Genomic DNA, 21,112 nt, shown 5'->3' with positions numbered 1-21,112 from the left:
ATAGTGTTACACTAAATTACTTTGTAGCATGGCATTTCACACATTTGCAAGTTTATCTGTTGGACAGATTCCCAGTAGAATTTTTTAGGTCAAAAGATTTATGTGTTTATTTAGTTTGGGTATATATTACGAGTTTCTAAGTTACCAATTTCCATTCTCTCCAGCACTACATTAGAGTACTTAATTTTGCATAGGTTATGAAACTACGGATTAGAATTGTCCTTCGCAAATGGAAAAATTCCTAGCATATGATCCTATAAGTGTTGTGATTCAGTATATGATGTATTGCCTCAGAGTTAGCATTAAATGTTTTTGGGGAGGGGCAGCCTGGATGGCTCAGTGATTTAGCGCCACCTTCAGCCCAGGGCGTGATCCTGGAGACCCAGGATTGAGTCCCATGTCAGGCTCCCTGCATGGAGCCTGCTTCTCCCTCTGCCCGTATTTCTGCCTCTCTCTCTCTCTGTGTTTCTCATGAATAAATAAATAAAATCTTTAAAAAAAAATATTTTTGAGGAGCCTTTGGATGGTACTTGGCATGGAAAAACCAATGTTCTGAAGAGGTTGGTTGATGTGTAAAATTGAGTTCCAAATAACTGGGCTATCTCCAGGTACTGTCATTGTGCAGGGATAAAATGTTGCTCTTGTTATCTGTATTTGCTCTCTAGATTTTTATTTTACTCACTGTCTTGTTTTCATTCTAAGTGGAGGATTTAAAATGTCTTACCTTATGAAGCCTTTATGCCCTATGCATATTACAGGTATTAAATATGTGTATTATAGCAAATTATTTGGACTCTTGTAAGAAAATCATCAAGTTAAAAGTGACCTGAGAGAAGACACCTCATTCAGCTCTAGGCTCTGGGCTGTCACAAAAGATCACTCCTAAACAACAAAGATTTTTTGGTGTTCAGAGGTAGCAAATTCAGATGTCTATGTCTGTTTATACTTATGCATATATTATATGTATATGTATATTTTAAATAAAGAAACTTTTAAATATCGTATGTAAAATCTTGTAAAATGTTAACCCACCAAGGTTACATTTCCCTTAAAAAAATATTTTTTCATAGTGACAAAAAGAGGACTCAATTCTTGGAGGTTTATAAAACATAAAACTGGCCACCTTCTCTTCTTACTTTTGTTTCCCTCATGTTATAATTTAGATGTCCTTATCATTATTTCTGAAATTCACTTAAGGTCACTTCTAGTTCTTTGTTTTTTTAATAAATAATAAAGTAAGCATTTGTATTGAATGTACAAAGGGGCATGATACTTGCCCTCTCCTGGAACTTTCAAAATATTTGGGAAGATGAGACATATATATGACTCACAAATGTACTACTGAACAGTAGTGTGTAGTGCCTATGGAATCGAATGACTGGAGATTTGAAAATGAGCAGAAGGGCCAGTTCCATTCTTGAAATTGGAAGGAATTTTGGAGACTTTGGTGCAGAATCATTGAATGGATTCTTCCAGTCTCCTGTGGAACCACATTTCTCTGTAATCCCTGGAATAGCTTTCCTATCCTTTGTAGGATATCGAGTGGATAAGAGGCAGCAACAATGTATTGAAGTGGAAGGAGCACAGGATTATGAGTTAGCACAGCTGGATTCTGCTCCTGTCTTTGCCATACTAACTAGCTGGGTGACCTTAGTGAAGGCTCTTGGCGTCTTTATGCTTTGGTATCTGTGAGGGGAAAACAAGATCTGCCTAGCCAACTTTATATTTATAGCACGGGTTTTGTCAACGTCAGATGAAAAAATAGATTTTTAATGTTGGAAATATTTAAAGTGCTATCTAAATATGAAATACTGTTTATTTAAACATATCACTCTTGCAGAGAACTGCTCCATCTTATTCTGTATATGTCATAAATTCTTTTTAACATAAACATGTATGGGATTTTCAAACTCTATTAACTACTCCGCTGATTTTGATTTTTTTAGTTCAGGCATTCTGTTCCAAATGGCCTTTATGTTTAGTCCTTCAATCACTGTTTACAGGTTTACTAGGATCGTCTTAAAAGACCATAATACACATTATTTGGAATCCTTTAAGATAATCATTGAGCCAAAAGTGGCCTGGGAGAGGATACTTTGTCTAGTGCTAGGTTCTCACAAAAGATCATTCTTAAACAATCACTGAAGATTGTTATTGACCATAGTTTACTGTAGTTCAGGAGTAGCAAATTCAGATGTCCCCAGCATGCCCACTGAAGCATCGGTAAAGCAGGCCAGGTAGGTGGACAGTGAAGCTGGGGGATTGTCTGAAATAGGAAACAGGTGCTATTCAGCTTCAGCCCTTGTCACTTCACAGGGACCTGGGCTTAGGGTTGCCGATCTTTACATTTCTCCAAAGAAGGCTGAAATCTGGATATTTCTCTTTCTTTTCTTACTTTTAAATGTTGGCTTCTGGTTAAAACACCTGCTTGACGAAACAAAACATCTGTGGGGCACATCCGGCTCTCAAGTCCTAGTTGTAGGCATTGGTATGCCTACAACTTTTTTTCTAATTTATTTAATTCATCAGTCCATCCTTTTTTTTCTAATTTCACCACTTTTTTTCTAATTTATTTAATTCATCAGTCCATCTACGCTTACATTCTTTCTGCCCCTTCTTTTCTGTGAATCGGAGGGGTTGGAACAAGTGGGAGGGCTTGCCATTTCCATTGTGGAGGAGGATGCATTTGCAGGATGTTTCAGAGAACTGAGCAAGTTAAACTCCATTGGGGGTTTTCAGATACAGGAACAAATACGATTCCCTGAGGGGTGGCTGGGTCTATAAGTGATGTTAGCAATGAATTGAGTGGTTTTTGGAAAGTGTGGAGGCAAGTTTATGGGCTTCTTGTGGTCTTGAGTATGTGTAGCTGTTGGCAAGTGCTGGAGAGGAGTTGTGTGAAGTGGAAAAGGCCATCACTCGTGGGAGAAAGAAGGAGAATTGTGGAGTTTGGGATGTATCTTTTCACTTGTAGCAATTGCTTGGGGAAGGAGGATTGAGACAGTTTTGGTAGTTGAAATGCAGTAATAGAAATTATAGGGAGTGTAAAATTATAAAAATAGCACCCTGTATTGAATTGTTTGTTTTTTCCCTCTATCTTGTTTTTATTGCCTTGTCTTGTTCCCCTTATGTTACTCTCCAGGTAATGTGACAATGCATGTTCAGCATCAGTTGCTACATATTTTCTTGGGAAAAGCAATAGAACTATTCGGTACTTAATTTTACCTCGAGTATTCTAAGTTGGTTATTGTACATAAATCTTATTACAGAGCTAAGTCCAACTTTGAACACTTTTCTATAGGCTCCAAATTTTTCTTGTTGGTTACTATAGGAAGGAAGTATGATACAGGTTAAAGAGGATTGTGTTCTTTTCCTCATTAGCAATTTTTTTTTTTTTTTTAAGATTTTTAAATTTATTCACGGGAAACACAGAGAGAGAGGCAGAGACCTAGGCAGAGGAAGAAGCAGGCTCCCTCCAGGAAGCCTAATGCAGGACTCAATCTCAGAACCCCAGGATCATGACCTGAGCCAAAGGCAGACGCTCACCCACTGAGCCCCCCAGGTGCCCCCTCATTGGCAATTTTAAGTCTCCCAATGTTTAAGGTAAAAATCCTACTTTGCTGAATATCCTCAATTTCTAACTCAATCTTTAGATGGTTTCTAGATTGTGTATGTGTTTTCTGAGGCCATATAATACCGTACAGATCAGCGAATGCTGTTCGCTTTGATGAGTATAGGCTTCTTCTCTAAGCCATCTCGGGCATAGGATAACCTGTGGTGGTTGGAAGATTGCTTTTGTGATTTTTCTGTTACTCCAGCTATCTTGAAAGATCATGCTATTCTGGAATTGGATATAAACCAAATAATCTAAATGAAAGTGCTTAGCACAATATATGGTGCTTAGCAGGGGCTCAGCTAAGACTGTTTGCATCTGAATGACCCATGGAATAGGAAGGCATGTAGTCTGCCAAGCATTTATTAGCATTTCTAAAATCACATTATGACTTTAAAATTTGCTTACTTTACCATACAGACTTTGAATACCACATTTTTTTTGCTTCATTCTTTGTGATTTTGGACTCTCAGAGCCCTAGTAGCTTTGTATTTATTTTAAGAGGGAGAATAAAGGTAGATTTCATGTATAAAAGTAATTCTGAGCAGTCTTATAAAGCAGTTGAAAAAAAAATAAAGCAGTTCAAATGGAGTTAATAAACTTTTTAATAAGATATATGAAAAATCTTGATTTTCTTGTACGGCTTTTTTTTTTTTTTTTTTTTTAAAGATTTTATTTATTCCTGGGAAACAGAGTGAGAGGCAGAGACCTAGGCAGAGGAAGAAGCCACCCAGGAGTCCCTGCTTCGTAACCTTTTAAAACAAACTGAGGTTGGGGGTTCTTAAATACAGGGCAAGGGGGATCCCTGGGTGGCTCAGCGGTTTAGCGCCTGCCTTTGGCCCAGGGCGCGATCCTGGAGTCCCGGGATCAAGTTCCACATCGGGCTCCCAGCATGGAGCCTGCTTATCCCTGCTCCTGTGTCTCTGTCTCTCTCTATGTCTATCATAAATAAATAAACAAACAAATAAATCTATCTATCTATCTATCTATCTATCTATCTATCTATCTATCTATCTATCTATCTTTAAATACAGGGCAAGGGGCAGCCCCGGTGGCTCAGCAGTTTAGTGCCGCCTTCAGCCCAGGGCCGGATCCTGGAGACCCGGGATCGAGTCCCACATCCGGCTCCCTGCATGGAGCCTGCTTCTCCCTCTGCTTGTGTTTCTGTCTCTCTCTCTCCCTCTCTGTGTGTCTGTCATGAATAAATAAATAAAATCTTAAAAAAAAAAACATTAAAAAAAATAAAATAAATACAGGGCAAGGTGGAACTCTTAAGTAATAGTTTTCTCTGTTGCAGTTACCAGTGGTAATCGTGTGACATGACATGCCCTTTCAGTGCCTTGGCCTCTGAGTTAAACAAATTCTCTTCAACTTCCTTAAATCCAGTAGGAATGATCGAGAATCAGCAGTTTTAGGCTATTTGGAAGGAAGGCCCTATATCCTAAGTCGTGATTAAAGAAATCTGTTTACACTGTATCTGTGCTGTTAAGTCAGCTCTTGCCTGTCTTTCTACTGACTTAAATTTCCCTTTTTTTCTATTGGTAGGTTAAGGAAATCAAAAGAAATGGAAAAGGATAAGGTTGTGACTGGGCTAGACAGATAGGGAAGCTTTGTAACCAAGAAATATTTTCTTCTCAGTTATAAGACTGTAGTCTTAGCATCAGTGTCATGCTTCCTCTGTCTTCCATAGGTAATGAATGTTGCTTATTAGGTTTCTTATTACTTGGAGGCAACTAGGAGGGAGGTGAGGGAGGGTCCTGTGCTAAGAACATCTTGTTTGTTTTCTAGCTTAGTATTATAGTGTAATGAGACAGCATTGGCTTGAAACACTGATTATCAGGTTAAACAGGTACTAATGATTCAGTAAGTCATTTTCTTCTGAGTCATAGTAAACTAGTGCCCTAGGGGAGTAGATTTAAATGGGGTTCTTCATTTTAGGTGTAGCAAAACTCAAAAGGTGTTTTTTTTTTTTAATTCAGAAAATAAACTTTGTGTTTTTATTGTAGGCATTTATCACGTAAACTGTGAAGCATCAACAACTGCAAAGGTTCAGGGAGTTTATCAAGTAAGACTGATTCTGTTGCAGGGAGTCTCCTTGCTAAGGCTGCTGGAAAAGAGACCAGTTCAAAATAGGCCTAGTAGGGAGGACACTATAATATAATCTTTTGACAATCTATCTTGAGTTCCTTAAGTGAAATTTTATTTTATTTTAAAGATTTCATTTATTTATTCATGAGAGAGAGAGAGAGGCAGAGACACAGGCAGAGGGAGAAGCAGGCTCCATGCAGGAAGCCCGATATGGGATTCGATCCTCAGACCTGGGACCACACCCTGAGCCAAAGGCAGACGCCCAACCACTGAGCCACCCAGGCGTCCCAAAGTGAAATTTTAATATTTGTGAATTGTCTTTTTGACAGCTCTCCGTTTGGTTCCAGTTTATACTATTTGCATATCACTGGACTTGAGCACCATTAGGGAACTAGAGAACTAGAGAGTGGAAAATAAAAAAGAAGAGGTAAGGCAGAGAGGGCGAGCCAAGGGAGATGAGTTTCCAAGAAGGCCAGAAGAATGAGGAAAAGTAAATTGAGGCCAGAAAACTGTACTGTGATGGCCTCTTTGATGAAGGAAGGAACTGGGATGTGCCTGACAATAAATGCTTTGGCAGAAAGCCATAGGTAGAGGAAAGACTATTTAACCCTGGCTAATGGGAAGGGATTTAAGAAAGAGCTACTCAGTTGTGAGTTTGTCAAATACAGCTTGTCCAAAGGACAAGGAAGCAGAACCATATAAGGAGTGAAAACCCAAATGGTATTGAACATTGGGTGGTCCACACCTAAGAAAAATTTTTTTTCTTTTTTTAAAGATTTTATTTATTTATTCATGAGAGACCAGAGAGAGAGGCAGAGACATAGGCAGAGGGAGAAGCAGGCTCTTCCCCATGGGGAGCCCAATGTAGGACTTGATCCCGGACCCTGGGATCAAGACCCGAGCTGAAGGCAGACTCTCAGCCACCCAGGCGCCTCAGAAAGTAAAATTCTTGAACAGATAATACATATACTTAACAAAAACTCAAAAGATACAAAAGAAATAGGATGTCAAGTAAATCTCCCTCCTATTCCTGACTCCTAGCTAACCATTTCCCTCCTTAGAGATAATCACTGAGTTTCCTTTCCTAGAGATGTATTTCTGTATTTACATATTTCATAGATTTTGTTCATTGTAAAAGAATATATAAATACAGATAAACAGAAGAAAATAAAAATCACCTAATCACCTATAATCCCACTGCCAGGCATAACCAGTTGGATGTGTAGCCTTTCAGGGCTTTTGAAAATGCTTATATGTTTATGAATGTGCTTTCTTGCACTTACAAAATTATTTTTAACCATTCAGGTAACACATGGATACATTCTTGTTATTAAAAACAAATTTGAGGGGATCCCTGGGTGGCTCAATGGTTTGGCGCCTGCCTTTGGCCCAGGGCGCGATCCTGGAGTTCCGGGATCGAGTCCCGTGTCAGGCTTCTGGCATGGAGCCTGCTTCTCCCTCTGCCTGTGTCTCTGCCTCTCTCTCTCTCTCTTTCTCTAAAATAAATAAATAAATAGATAGATAGATAAATAAATAAATAAAATATAAAATAAAATATAAAATAAAATATAAAATAAAATATAAAATAAAATATAATAAAATAAAATAAAATAAAATAAAATAAAATAAAATAAAATAAAAACAAAATTGAGGGCAGCCCGGATGCTCAGCGGTTTAGCGCCACCTTTGGCCCAGAGCATTATCCTGGGGACCTGGGATTGAGTCCAGCATCAGGCTTCCTGAATGGGGCCTGCTTCTCCCTCTGCCTGTGTCTCTGCCTCTCTCTCTCTCTCTCTCTCTCTCTCTCTCTGTGTGTGTCTCTCATGAATAAATAAATAAAATTTAAAAAATAGTAAAAACAAATTTGAGGGACACCTGGGTGGCTCAGCGGTTGAACACCTGCCTTCAGCCCAGGGTATGATCGTGGAGTCCCGGGATTGAGTCCCACATTGGGCTCCCTCCATGGAGCCTGCTTCTGTCTCTGCCTATGTGTCTGCCTCTCTCTCTGTGTCTCTCATGAATAAATAAATAAAATCTTTAAAGGAATAAAAACAAATTTGACGGACACCTGGGTGGCTCAGCGGTTGAACACCTGCCTTCGGCCCAGGGTGTGATCCTGGAGTCCTGGGATTGAGTCCCACATTGGGCTGCCTGCACGGAGCCTGCTTCTGTCTCTGACTATGTCTCTGCCTCTCTCTCTGTGTCTCTCATGAATAAATAAATAAAATCTTAAAAAAAATTTTTTTGAAGTGTTTCAGCTCTTTTAGAATTTGTCCAGAAACCAGGTTTTCCGGTTTCTACCATAGGAAAAATAATTTTCAAGTAATACATATTAAACCAAAATCTCTTTCATTACACCTCCAATTATATCCCTCCCCAATTGGTAAAAACCATGGTTATCTGCTTGCTAGAATTCTTTGAGCATTTTATATTACATCTATAGGCATATGCTGCTGCGGTGTGTTTTTCATAAATGACATCCTACTGTTTATATGAGAAATAAAAAAGCAAGATCTTGTTATTTTAATGTCATCTCCACAATTACCAGTTAGGTTGAACACTTTCAAAAGCTTGATGAATATTAACTTCTGTAAATAGCCTGAACTATACATAGTATTTGGTATACTGCTTTTGTTGCCTTCTATATTATTAAATATTCTTTACCACATTATTTTAAAGTGGCTGTTAACATTGAATGCATGTGTCATAGTATATGTAATTTATACCTTTGTTATTGTTAAGATACTATAATTGATAATGTTTGGTGAAGATCTTATACTTGTAAAACCCTTTTTTTGAGAAGGATTGTTAGTGAGATTAATACTATTACTGCTAAGTAAAGCTTTAGCCATTTTGTTTACTTAATCATTGATTCACATTTACTTAATTAGCCATTTTATTGCATATATTAGATTATGGACTCATAACTATTAATAACAGCTACACTTTCTTGTGGTAACCGCTGATCACCTCGGCTAGACTTAAATGTTCCTAAATCTTTCTAGTTATGCATGAGTTATTTGTACTTCTGCATATGTGTGATTGTTCCCATTTCAACAGAACTTATTTGTATTTTAGTTTTCCCTGGTTAAGTCTTACAGGCAGCTTGCTGTGCCTAGACAAAAGAATGTTAGAGCAGGAAAAGATTTTGATTTTAAATAACAAGCATCAAGGAGAAAAGTTTTAAAACTTACTAGCTGGGAAGGGTGGGAGACCTCAGAGAGGAGTAAGAGATTATTCCCAATAAGGAGGAGGCAGAGGAAAGATAAGCTTAAGATTGAATTGATCAAAATGTTCACCTTGGAAAATTACAAGAAAAAGTTGGAAAGGTAGTTTATTTATTTTTTTTAAGATTTATTTATTCAGAAAAGACACACAGAAAGAGGCAGAGACATAGGCAGAGGGAGAAGCAGGCTCCCTGTGGGGAGCCCAATATGGGACTCGATTTCAGGACCCCAGGATCATGCCCTGAGCTGAAGGCAGATGTTCAACCACTGAGCCACCTAGGTGCCCCTGGAAAGGTAGTTTAAATCAACATGTAGAAGGCACTTAATGACATATTAAGGGTTTTGGATTTATAATAGCTGAGATGCTTTTGAAGCATTTTGGGCAGGGAAATGATACGAAATGGTATTTTAGAAATATTAATTAGATGATATGCAGTATAAATTAGGATAAGTGAGGGAAGAGAGGCTAATTAAAGCATTCGATACGTTTAAATGAAAAACAATGGCCAACATTATAGATAGCAGTGGCAGGTGGAATGGAAAGGAAGTTGTAGATGTGAATATTCACTTGAACAAAGGTTTGTGGGGAGAGAGTTGAAGTAGAAATCATCATGATTCTAAAAATGAATTTAAAAATCACTACTGAAAAAGAAAAAATAAAAATCACTACTGAAAGATAATTTAAGTGCATACAATTAATTCATTTTAATTGTATAACTTTATGGATTTTGACAGATGTACACAGTAGTATAACCACTACCACAAACAAGATACAGAACAATTTCGTCTTCCCAGAAAGTTCCCTTTTACCTCTCTACAAATAATGCTCTCCCTTCAGCTCTTGTCCGTCCCTGGCAATGTCAGATCTACTTCATGTCATTATAGGTTTTTTGTTTTTGTTTTGCCATTTCTAGAAGTTTTCTGTAAATGGGAATCTTAAAGTCTTTTGTGTTGGGCCCCTTTCACTTAGTATGAATTCACCCATGTGTTTGTTACATGTTATCAACAGTTCCTTCCCTTGTATTGCCTGATAATCCTTTTATATGGATGTACCACAGTTTGTTTATCCATTCACTGGATAATGGATATTGGGTGTTTCCAGTTTTTGGCTGCTACAAATAAAGGTGCTCTGAACATTAGCATACAGGTCTTTTGTGAACATACATTTTCATTTTTCTTGACTAAATATAAGAGTGGGATTATTAAAAAAAAAGTGGGATTATTAGGTTATATGGTAAGTATATGTTTAACTTTATAAGAAATCCCCAACCTTAAAAAAAAAAAAAAAAAAAAAAAGAAATCACCAACCTTTTTAGAGTAGCTGTATCATTTTGTACCAGACATGTAGGAGAGTTATTAGCTCCACATCCTTATTGTTTGGTATCATCAGTCTTTTTTTAATTTTAGCTAACCGTTGAGTTTTAAGGAAGAAAAACAATGAATAAAATGGAAATGTTAAGTGGGAGAAGCTAATTTGGAGGTGACTGACAGGGGGACATTGGTCTCAATTTTTGGTATTGAGTCTAAGGTGTCTCCAAGTGGGAAAATGACCCCAGAGATTCTTTAACATATCTTTTTTTTTTTTCCCTAAGATTTTATTTATTCAGGAGAGGCACAAAGAGAGAGAGGCAGAGACAGGTGGAGGGAGAAGCAGGCTCCATGCAGGGAGCCCAGTGTGGGACTAGATCTTGAGACTCCAGGATCATGCCCAGGCGCTAAACCACTGAGCTACCCAGGGATCCCTTCTTTAACTTATCTTCTAGAACTTTTTTTTTAAACGTTTATTTATTTATTTATTTATTTATTTATTTATTTATTTATTTATTTATTTATTTATTTGATGAATGCAAGTGGTGGAGGGTAGATGGGGCAGGGGAGAGGGAAACTCTCAAGGAGACTCCCTGCTGAGTGCAGACACACACACCCCCATGACTCCGACTCCATGCTCCATCCCACTACCCTGAGATCATGACCTGAGACGACATCAAGAGTCCTACACTCAACAGACTAAGCCACCCGAGCACCCTTATTTTATAGAACTTTTAATAGAGGGGCACTTTGAAGTCAGATAGTCATGAGCTTGAAGATTAGCTCAATTATTTCACCTGTGATTGTAGATTATTTGCCCTTTCCAAGCTTTAGCTTTCCCCATTTGCCAAAAGTGAAATAATAGGTAGTCACAGTTAGAATAGGTGCTAATACAAAGTTAGCATTCAGTGAGTCCATCATCATTATCATCATGATTGGTACTCATATATTTTTTATACCCCCCCCCCCCAACTTGGGACTTTCTTGCAAATCTCTGAATTTTTTTTCCTTCCTAACTGATTTCCCTATCTGCTACACTCCCCACTATAACAGCAGGAGTGATTTTTGTTAAGCACTAATTATCAGTTTACTGCCCTATTCTAATCCTTTTAGTGGCTTCCAAAAGTGATTACTTCCACTCATCTTTGGGCATAAACCTCTCAGGAAAACTTTGATTAAGTCCTTTGTTAAATTGGACAGCCCCGGTGGCTCAGCGGTTTAGCGCTGCGGTTTAGCGCTGCCTCCAGCGCAGGGTGTGATCCTGGGGTCCTGGGGTCCGGGGATCCAGTCCCACATCAGGCTCTCTGCATGGAGCCTGCTTCTCCCTCTGCCTGCGTCTCTGCCTCTCTCTTTCTCTGTGTCTCTCATGAATAAATACATAAAATCTTTTTTTCATAAAATCTTTTTTTAAAAAAAGTCCTCTTTTAAAAAAGTCCGGTACCACCTATATTTTCCTTTCTACTGTTTATTATTACTGTAATTATTTATTTAATCTTCTCCTGTATACAATACTATAAAATCCATGAATACTGGTACTTGATAAGTACTTAATTTGTTGAGTGGATTGTCTTGTTTTAAGTTTCTTAGGACATGCCTAGGTGGCTCTGTGGTTGAGTGCCTGCCTTCAGCTCAGGATGTGATCCTGGGGTCCTGGGATTGAGTCTTGATTTGGGCTCCCTGCATGGAGCCTGCTTCTACCTCTGACTGTGTCTCTGCCTCTCATTCTCTCTCTGTCTCATGAATAAATAAATAAAATATTTTTAAAAAGCAGTGTTTCTTAGGACAGGACTTTTCATACTTAAATTCTTTTTTTTTCTATAAATATACTATATTTTCCTTTTTGTTTTTTAATTTTATTTATTCATGAGAGAGACAGAGAGAGAGAGAGAGAGAGAGAGAGGCAGAGACACAGGCAGAGGGAGAAGCAGGCTCCACGCAGGGAGCCCGACATGGGACTCGATCCCAGGTCTCTAGGATCACGCCCAGGGCTGAAGCCTGCGCTAAACCGCTGAACCACCCGGGCTGCCCCTTGCCTCCTTTGCTGAAGATTAATCGGGCATATAATCGTGGGTTTTTTTTTTTCTGAGCTTCCTATCATATTCCATTGATCTATGTGTCTTTTTTTTTTTTTTTTTTTTTTTGCCAGTACCATACTGTTTTGATTACTGTAGTTTTGTAGTATAACTTGAAATTTAGGATTGTGATACATCCAGCTTCATTTTTCTTTTTCAAGATTGCTTTCACTATGGGGCACGTGAGTGGCTCAGGGATTGAGCCTCTGCCTTTGGCTCAGGTTGTGATCCCACTGTACTGACTGCGCCAGCCAGGTGCCCGTAAAATACTTTTTATTTAAAAAGATTATAGACTCACATGAAATTGCACACATAGTACAGAGAATTTCCCTCGTACCAATGACACTTTCTTCCAGTGGTGATATCTTACAAAACTATAATTATCAAGAGTAGGAAGTTGATATTGTCACAATACAATTAAGTAGACTTCAGATCTTACACCAGTTTTTGCATGCACTCATGTTTCATTTTTCTTGTATGTCTAATGTGTGTAATTCTGTGGTGGTTTAGAAAATTTACGAATAGTTTGGATTTACAAAAAAGTTGCAAAGATAATAAGAGACTTCCCATGTAATTCTCACTCACTCTCTCCTATGACATCTTAGGTTTGTATAGTAGATTTGTTACAGCTAACAAACCCAGCGTTAGTATATTCTTATTAATTAAGCTGTATGTTTATTTTACTAGTTTACTCCTAATGCCCTTTTTAGCTACTGGATCCAATCCAGCATACTATATCACATTTAGTTTTTTTGTCTCCTTAGATTCATCTAGACTCTGACAGTTTTTTAGATTTTTCCTTGTTTTTAATTACCTTTACAGTTTTGAGAAATACTGATCAGTTATTTGTAGAGTGTCCCTCAATTTAATTTGCCTGATGTTTTTCTCATAGTTTAGTTTGTTTGATGTTTTTCTCATGGTTAACTAGGATTATAAGCTTTTGAGAGAAGACCACAGAGGTGCCATTTTTATCGCATCATATCAAAGGTACATGTTATCAATGTGAATTAATCATGTTGATGTTGAACTTGATCACCTGGCAGAGGTCATGTTGGCCAGGTTTCTCACTGTAAAGTTACTTTGTCCCTTCCCTTTCATACTCTACTTTTTGAGAGCAAGTCCCTAAGCACAATTTACATTCAAAGTTTGGGAGGACTTAAATTCAGCCTCTTGGAGGGGGAGATTGTCTACAGAAATTATTTGGAATTCTGACAGGTATTTTTTAAGTTTATGGAAACAGCATGAGAACTGCCATCAGTCTAACATATCTGTTTTTTGCAGGGTGGGAAACCCCGTAAACACCGGAAGGATCGGCTACAAGATTTAATTGATATAGGCTTTGGCTATGATGAGACAGATCCATTTATTGATAACTCAGAGGCTGTGAGTAATGTATCTTTAATATAGCAGCAATTCTTTGGGATAGAAGTCAACAATAAAGTTACTAAAATAGTTCAATATTTGTTTTTACTAACTAATCCTCTGTTGTACATTTAAATTGTTTCACTTTTTTGTGCTTACAAATGATTGAACATCTGTATACATTTATCTTTGTGTGCTTGAGTAAATATGTAAGATAATTAGAGAATGAAAATATATGCATAGGATAAGTTTCTAGCATTGGGATTTATTGATCAAGGGTGTTTATATCTTGAATTTTTATTGATATTCCCAAACTTGGGCAGGTGCATTTCCAAATGCCTTCTAGATAAGAACCCATACGAATTTGAAGATTGGAGCTCCTGGATTGAAGTTAATCTGGCAGACATCTTTAAAATGTACTTTTTTTTTTCTTTTTATTGCTGCCAAGCATTATTACATTGGTGGTGATTGAATGCCAGCCTTTATCTCTGTCTGTTTTGATTAAGTCCTACAGCTTTTCCCCTAGAGTCGTCTTTCTCTTAAAAAATGAGGAATTTAGGAAAGCATTTAAGGACTGTAGTAGTGTCCACATTGACACTGCAAATGAGTGAGGGCATATCATATTTAGGGGTAGATAAGGTATATGTTCTTACATTCTTAGTGCACTAGAGTAATCTAAACCCTGACTTATGATATCCTCTGCGTTGTACAGTGGTTACTTAGAATATACAAAAAGTGATGCCTAGGTAAGCATTATAGTACCACCCACAAATTAGTATTTCTTTTTCCTCTTACTACACTCCTTGGTAATATAGATGATGATAAGGCATATAGTGGTAGGAGACTGCTGGGTAGAACTTTCAGCAGGAGGCATAGTGGATACCCTGTCATACTCCCAAGTTATTTTAGTGTCCTGACATAAACTGGTTTACCATATCAGGGGCAACCTGGTCTATAGGAGTAAAATACTGACAATATTTTGGAGTAGAGAAGTCTTCTCTTTACCAGAAAGGTTGAGAAACCTTTTTGTAGGTTAAGGGATAGGATGTTTTTAGGAGTCTTGACCTTGACATGAAACACAAGTCAGAATTCCTAGATTCTAGACTTAACTAGGTTTCTAGAGATTTTAAGCAAATCTTTTAGCATTACCCAGTTTTCTCTGCTACAGTCAGAATATTTGAATAAAGTGTTTTTCAGACTGACTTTTGGAACCCATCACTGGATTATATATCAATTTAGAGAGTATGGCCAGCATTTTTAATGATAATGAAGTAGAATAGAATAGGAGCTATCATAGTAAATCATAGTAGATTATGTGAGTTTTTTTTTATGTGTAGATGTGTGTGTGCATGCACTGGGTTTTGATGTGTAAAGTATTTTCCACTTGGGTGGTGGTGAACAAAATTTGAAAGCTACTGTTTTAATAAATAAGGACAAATTTTGTAGGTTAAGTTGCATAAAAATTTTATAATTAGTTATTGACATTTAGAGGCCAAGGTAGGTTCCTGTTTTGTAAGAGGAAATTGAATTAGAATACAGCTTGTTCATTGACTTGCCAAATAATTTTGCATTATTATCTTAAACAGATTATTGGGTTCTTTTTATGAGATATTTCAGACATAAGACAATTATAATCCAACCAAATGATTTTCTGTTCTTTTCATTGATTGTATTACCAGTAAGCTTTCGTTGTTTGTAATTATTTGATAGTGAAAATAATCCAGTTCTAAATAATTGTCAGCCTCATGTACTGCCTGTTACGATAGATACCTGAAAATAAATGCTTTTGAAGATTATGTTTAATCTCACTGATACCGCCAAATTTTGTAAAGACTGAAAGGAAAAAATTTTTTCTTATTAATAAATAGTAATGCCAGGCATGAGTTACACTTTTATTTAGGTTGTTTCTTTTAAATTTCACTAGAACTTCCTGGAGTAAGTAGTGTTGTCACTGTTCCACAATCCCAAAGTATTGATGTTAAGAGTTTTCCTCTGAGTCACAATTAACCAGTCATTGACAAAGGATCTAAATCCAGGCCTTCTGATTTTCAAGTTCAGTATTCCATTGTTTCCTAACACATTCTACTTAAAAGGCTAAATTATATATGCATAGAGAGCTTGTTCTCCTGAAGGGTGCTCCAATAGGAAATGCTTTTTTTTTTTTTTTTTTTTTAATTTTTATTTAATTATGATAGTCACAGAGAGAGAGAGAGAGAGAGAGAGAGAGAGGGGCAGAGACACAAACAGGCTCCATGCACCGGGAGCCCGACGTGGGATTCGATCCCGGGTCTCCAGGATCGTGCCCTGGGCCAAAGGCAGGCGCCAAACCGCTGCACCACCCAGGGATCCTTTTTTTTTTTTTTTTTTTTTTTTTTTTTTTTTTTTAGGAAATGCTTAGTAAAATACTGCAGCTTTCAAATGTTAAATATACCCATGTTGCCCTGTAAGGTAGTGATGAAGGTGTTTCCTGATGGAGAAGCTGCTTAGTGTAGTAGATAGTTTGGAATACAGCCAGGGCCGCTACCATAAGCTAAAAAAATTACTCTGGCAAGGTTCTTAACCTCTAAATTTGGTTTTCATTTACAAAATGGGAATAATACTTGTCTTTTTTGCCTCAAAGGTATCAGGAGGACCAAGTGAAATAATTTATATGAAGGAGGATTGTAAATTTTAAAGCAGTGTAAGCAAAAAGTACAGATGTGTTTGTCAGTTACACATTTCCAAAAATAATTACTATAGAGTCATTTCACTTCTAATTCTCCACTCTGCACATCACTCCTTTGCTTACAGATAGTACCAGACCCTTTCTGAAAGTTTTACTCCTGGATCTTTTAAGAGTAGCCCATCAAATAAAGCAACAAGAAAGCAATTCATTCCTTTCCTGCCCTCCACTTCATTTCTTTTTGATCCTTTATGATTAAACTGGAAATTCTTTCTATTTACCATTTAATTGAAATGGATACAGGTTGCAAGCAAAAATTTTGTATTTAGCCTTAATATTCTTTTTTTAAAAGATTTTATTTATTTATTCATGAGAGACACAGAGAGCGAGGCAGAGACACAGGCAGAGGGAGAAGCAGGCTCCTTGTAGGGAGCCCGATGCGGGACTTGATCCCGGGATTCCAGGATCACGCCCTGAGCCAAAGGCAGTCGCTCAACTGCTGAGCCACCCAGGCATCCCAAGAAAGTCAGATTTTTAAGGAAACTCCTTTGCCATGGACAAGGACTATAGAGAAGGTAATAGTTACTATAAGAATATTAAGGCTAGGGACGCCTGGGTGGCTCAGTGGTTGAGTGACTACCGTTGGCTCAGGGCGTGATCGTGGAATCCCGGGATCAAGTCCCGCATCGGGCTCCCTACAAGGAGCCTGCTTCTCCCTCTGCCTGTGTCTCTGCCTTGCTCTCTGTGTCTCTCATGAATAAATAAATAAAATATTTTTAAAAAAATCCGACTTTCTTAAAAATGTAAACTATGAAAAACCTATAAGTAGAGTTCTGGGGACCTTGGGTAGCAGGTATCTAGCTTCTATTAGATAAGTAGTTTTTTTCTTTTTCTCAAGCACTACGGACTCCATTGTTTGGTTAAGATTCATTTTCACTTAATTCGTGTTTTTTGTCCATTTTAATCAGGTGAGAAGTAATAAACTTTAAAATCCAAGCTTAGAGGACATCAGCTTAAGTGATATTTTAGGTCAGACCTTCAGTCTAGTTTAGATAATTTGCATCTCTTGCTCCAAGCAAAGTACATGGCTCATTACAGTGTATGCTTACTGAAGTAGGTAGTTATTTTTGTACTTCCTTTTTAAACACATATGCTATTTTTGTTTTAAACATATAAAAATTTTTCACCAAAAAGTTTAGAGCCAAGACAGAAAAAATAACTTTGTTCTTCTTTATAATCTCCATATGAATAAAATTATATACTGGTATTATAGGAAATGTAATTTATTCTTTGCCTGGACATTTAGTCATCTGTTTTAATTAATGTGTTTAATTTAATTGATCCTGATCCTCATCAGGATCATTTGTTCTTGGGTGCCTGGCTGGCTCAGTTGGTAGAATGTGTGACTCTTAATCTCTGGGCTGTGGGTTTGAGCCCCACGTTGGATGTAGAGATCACTTTAAAGATACATTTTAAAAAATTGTTAAAAAAAAAGAATCATTCGCATTAAGAATAGTAGCAGTGATTTTTAAATTTTTCTTAGTAGATGATAGAATTTGCTTGGTTATTCCAGAATTTCCTTTCTTTCTGAGTAACCTGCGGTTATTTTTATCCCAGATACTAACTTTTTCTAAATTTATTCCATAAACATCCTCAGTGCAGTTTTGTAGTTAGGATTTAAGGAAGTTGCTAACATAGTGATTGAATTTCTTTGATATATTTATAGAGTTAATAATAGGATATATCTGAATCCTTTTTTTTTTTTTAAATATAGTATGACGAATTAGTTCCTGCTTCTCTAACAACAAAATATGGAGGCTTTTACATCAACACGGGCACTCTGCAGTTTCGCCAAGCTTCAGATACTGAAGAAGAAGATATTACAGACAACCAAAAGCACAAGCCACCCAAAGTACGTTTATCCAACATGGCAAGAGTAATGAGTATTCAGCTAATAGGGTATACTTTTTAAATTTACTTATGAATATAAGAAAAAGAATGCTAACCATTGTGTAATGAATCTGTAGTTATTTATGTGCTTTAAAGTAAAATTATATAGATATGGGAAAATTGATATTTACATCATAGAATTATATTTTCTTCTAAAACTTCTTTCTCCATATGTAGTTTAATAATCTGTTTGGGGGATAAGGGTAAGTTTCTAGGGTAAGTTAAGACTTAGTATAGAAGGACGCCTGAGTGATTCAGCGGTTGAGCATCTGCCTGCGGCTCAGGTGTGAACCCAGGGTCCTGGGATCAAGTCCCACATTGGGGTCCCTGCAGGGAACCTGCTTCTCCCTCTGCCTGTGTCTCTGCCTCTCTGTGTGTGTGTGTCTCTCATGAATAAATAAATAAAATCTTAAAAAAAAATTCTTGGTACAGAAATGATTATAAAAAACCATTAACCTTTCCTAAGATCTAATTTATAACACTAATTCTATGGAGTGTATATATTGTTTTAGGAAACGAATAGCGTGTCCTTAAGTGTTTCTTGAAATGTGATCCAAGGACTTACTTGTGCCAGAATCATCACAATTTTTTTTAAATTAATTTTTATTTATTTATGATAGTCACACAGAGAGAGGGAGAAGCAGAGACACAGGCAGAGGGAGAAGCAGGCTCCATGCACTGGGAGCCCGACGTGGGATTCGATCCCGGGTCTCCAGGATCGTGCTCTGGGCCAAAGGCAGACGCTAAACCGCTGCGCCACCCAGGGATCCCGAATCATCACAATTTTTGTAAAAATCAGGCAGTGCTTGTAGACCCCAAAGTCTACATTTATAACAAAGCACTCTTAATGCACACTGAACTTTGAGAGAAAACAGTATCTTAGGTGCTAGATTGATAACATCATGGAGTAAATTGTTTATACTCAGATAAGTGATACGTTCTTCTATCATTTGCAGATTCCCAAAATAAAAGAAGATGATATTGAGATGAAGAAGCGGAAGCGGAAAGAGGAAGGGGAAAAGGAGAAGAAGCCAAGGAAAAAAGTACCCAAACAACTGGGGTACGTAAAATTAAATGTCATAAGGGAACTAGGGTCATAGCATGACTAGCTGCCCTTTTAAAAAGATATATTTAGCTTTAATTCATTCAGTTTAGCTGGATCTAATTTAATACTATGTAAATGTCAATAACTATTAACATTTTAATATTAATGTGTATTAAGTATTAGTAAGTAGAAAGCTTCATCATCCTAAATTAACATTGTATTTATTGATAAGTAGAGACTTTATCATTTTAGAGACTCATGATGTTTTAGATCAGATTTACAAATTAGTGCACTAAGTATTTTGCTCATTACAACTTTTTACCAACAATAATCAGTTTGAAAAGATAGTATAAACATCAAACAAATCTTTTATACTTTCTGTACAAAACTAAGCCTAGTTTTTGAGGACTGGTGGTAGTCTTAGTATGTGTGTAAGCAATTTGTAGTTGTTTCACTACTTAAAAAGTCACTTATTTTATTTAGCTTTTCTTCATGCTTGTGACTTTAGGTAATGATATTATCTCTAAAAATCAAGTAGAATTTCTCAAAAGACTTAAATCATAAGAATAAAATGTTTATACCATGCATTCATAAAATTACCAGTTCTTGCTTTTTTTTTTTGAGGGGAACTAAGGGACAGAAACTCTGAGAGGTTAGATTTTCTTTCTCTCCTTAAGTAGGGGAGGTGCATCTGAATTTTGGGCTATCAATACTCAAAAGGTTATCGTAAGGAGATTAACATACCTCCATACAATATCCTCCCATAAACATGAGATTTTAATGACCCTGGAGTCCTTAAGTAATTAAGGAAAAAATATGTATATTACTAATGCATGTTTTAAAAGTTAATTATTTACAAGCAAACTTCTTTGGGAACAAAGTCTTTATAATGCCTTCTATTGAATTTGTTAGTTTCTCAAATTCATAGCTTATTCATGCAGCAAATATTTATTAAGTACCTGTTGTATACCAGACATTGTGGTTTGGGAATATATGACAATAAATGAAATGTGGACTTTCCTCGAAGGTACAAACATCTTTTTGATTCGGTAGTGCAGAGTAGAAGCATATAAACCATAGAATATAGGAAAGGTTTCTAGAGAAAGTGATAACTAAACTGAAACTACTTTTCCCCCATGGTCTCTGTAGGAAGAACATTTTCTTCTCTTTTTCTTTTCTTTTTTTTTTTTTAAGATTTTATTTATTTATTCATGAGAGACACAGAGAGAGAGAGAGGCAGAGACACAGGCAGACGGAGAAGCAAGCTCCATGCAGGGAGCCCGACTTGGGACTCGATCCCAGGTGTCCAGGATCATACCCTAGGCCAAAGGCGACACTAAATCACTGAGCCACCCGGGCTGCCCTGGAAGAACATTATCATAGAAAATTATACATATGTGATTGCCTCCCATGGCTCTTCCTAGAGGGGAAAATGAAAATGATCAGAAGGTAGTAGCAGATAGAATAGGGTCTAGAAAGATTTTGTATTTCTTTGGCAGTTTGTAGCACAAACCACCTGGGGTACCAGCTTGAAGTTGTGCTTGTGTGAGCTTCTCTGGTCACTTTGAGGAAAGTGCATTTCTTTACTTTGTTAATTTCGTAGGTGACTTTACCAAATATGCTTAAGAATGTGAACATTCCAAAGAGTAGTAAGTTTAACTTACTATACTCTCATAAACCTGTGGCATTCATTTTGTTGTTTCTTTCTGTTAACTTTGGTCCTTTCATTTTCTTCACTCTGATGGCCATTTACCCTCAACCTTTCCTCAGTGACAGTCCAGATGATGA

General features: G+C 37.1%; 1 protein-coding gene and 1 non-coding gene across 4 annotated transcripts in view; both read left to right on the top strand.

The window, feature by feature from the left end:
• UBN2 (ubinuclein 2) overlaps nucleotides 1–21,112 on the top strand; it is a 68,094-nt gene that overhangs the window by 8,024 nt on the left and 38,958 nt on the right. For all 3 annotated transcript variants that reach the window (XM_072762910.1, XM_072762911.1, XM_025982235.2), the window contains exons 3-5: nucleotides 13,587–13,688; nucleotides 18,104–18,241; nucleotides 19,236–19,339. In XM_072762910.1, the coding sequence (XP_072619011.1) occupies nucleotides 13,587–13,688; nucleotides 18,104–18,241; nucleotides 19,236–19,339 (344 nt within the window). The remainder of the gene's footprint in view (nucleotides 1–13,586; nucleotides 13,689–18,103; nucleotides 18,242–19,235; nucleotides 19,340–21,112) is intronic.
• Nucleotides 7,946–7,982, top strand: LOC112907076 (U7 small nuclear RNA). The gene has a single exon (XR_003232692.1). It is a non-coding gene; the product is annotated as a U7 small nuclear RNA (small nuclear RNA).

The sequence above is a fragment of the Vulpes vulpes genome, chromosome 7 (genome assembly GCF_048418805.1).
Source record: "Vulpes vulpes isolate BD-2025 chromosome 7, VulVul3, whole genome shotgun sequence".
NCBI lineage: Eukaryota > Metazoa > Chordata > Mammalia > Carnivora > Canidae > Vulpes > Vulpes vulpes.
The sequence above is the reverse complement of the archived record's forward strand: the minus strand, read 5'-3'. Positions and strand labels throughout refer to the sequence as shown.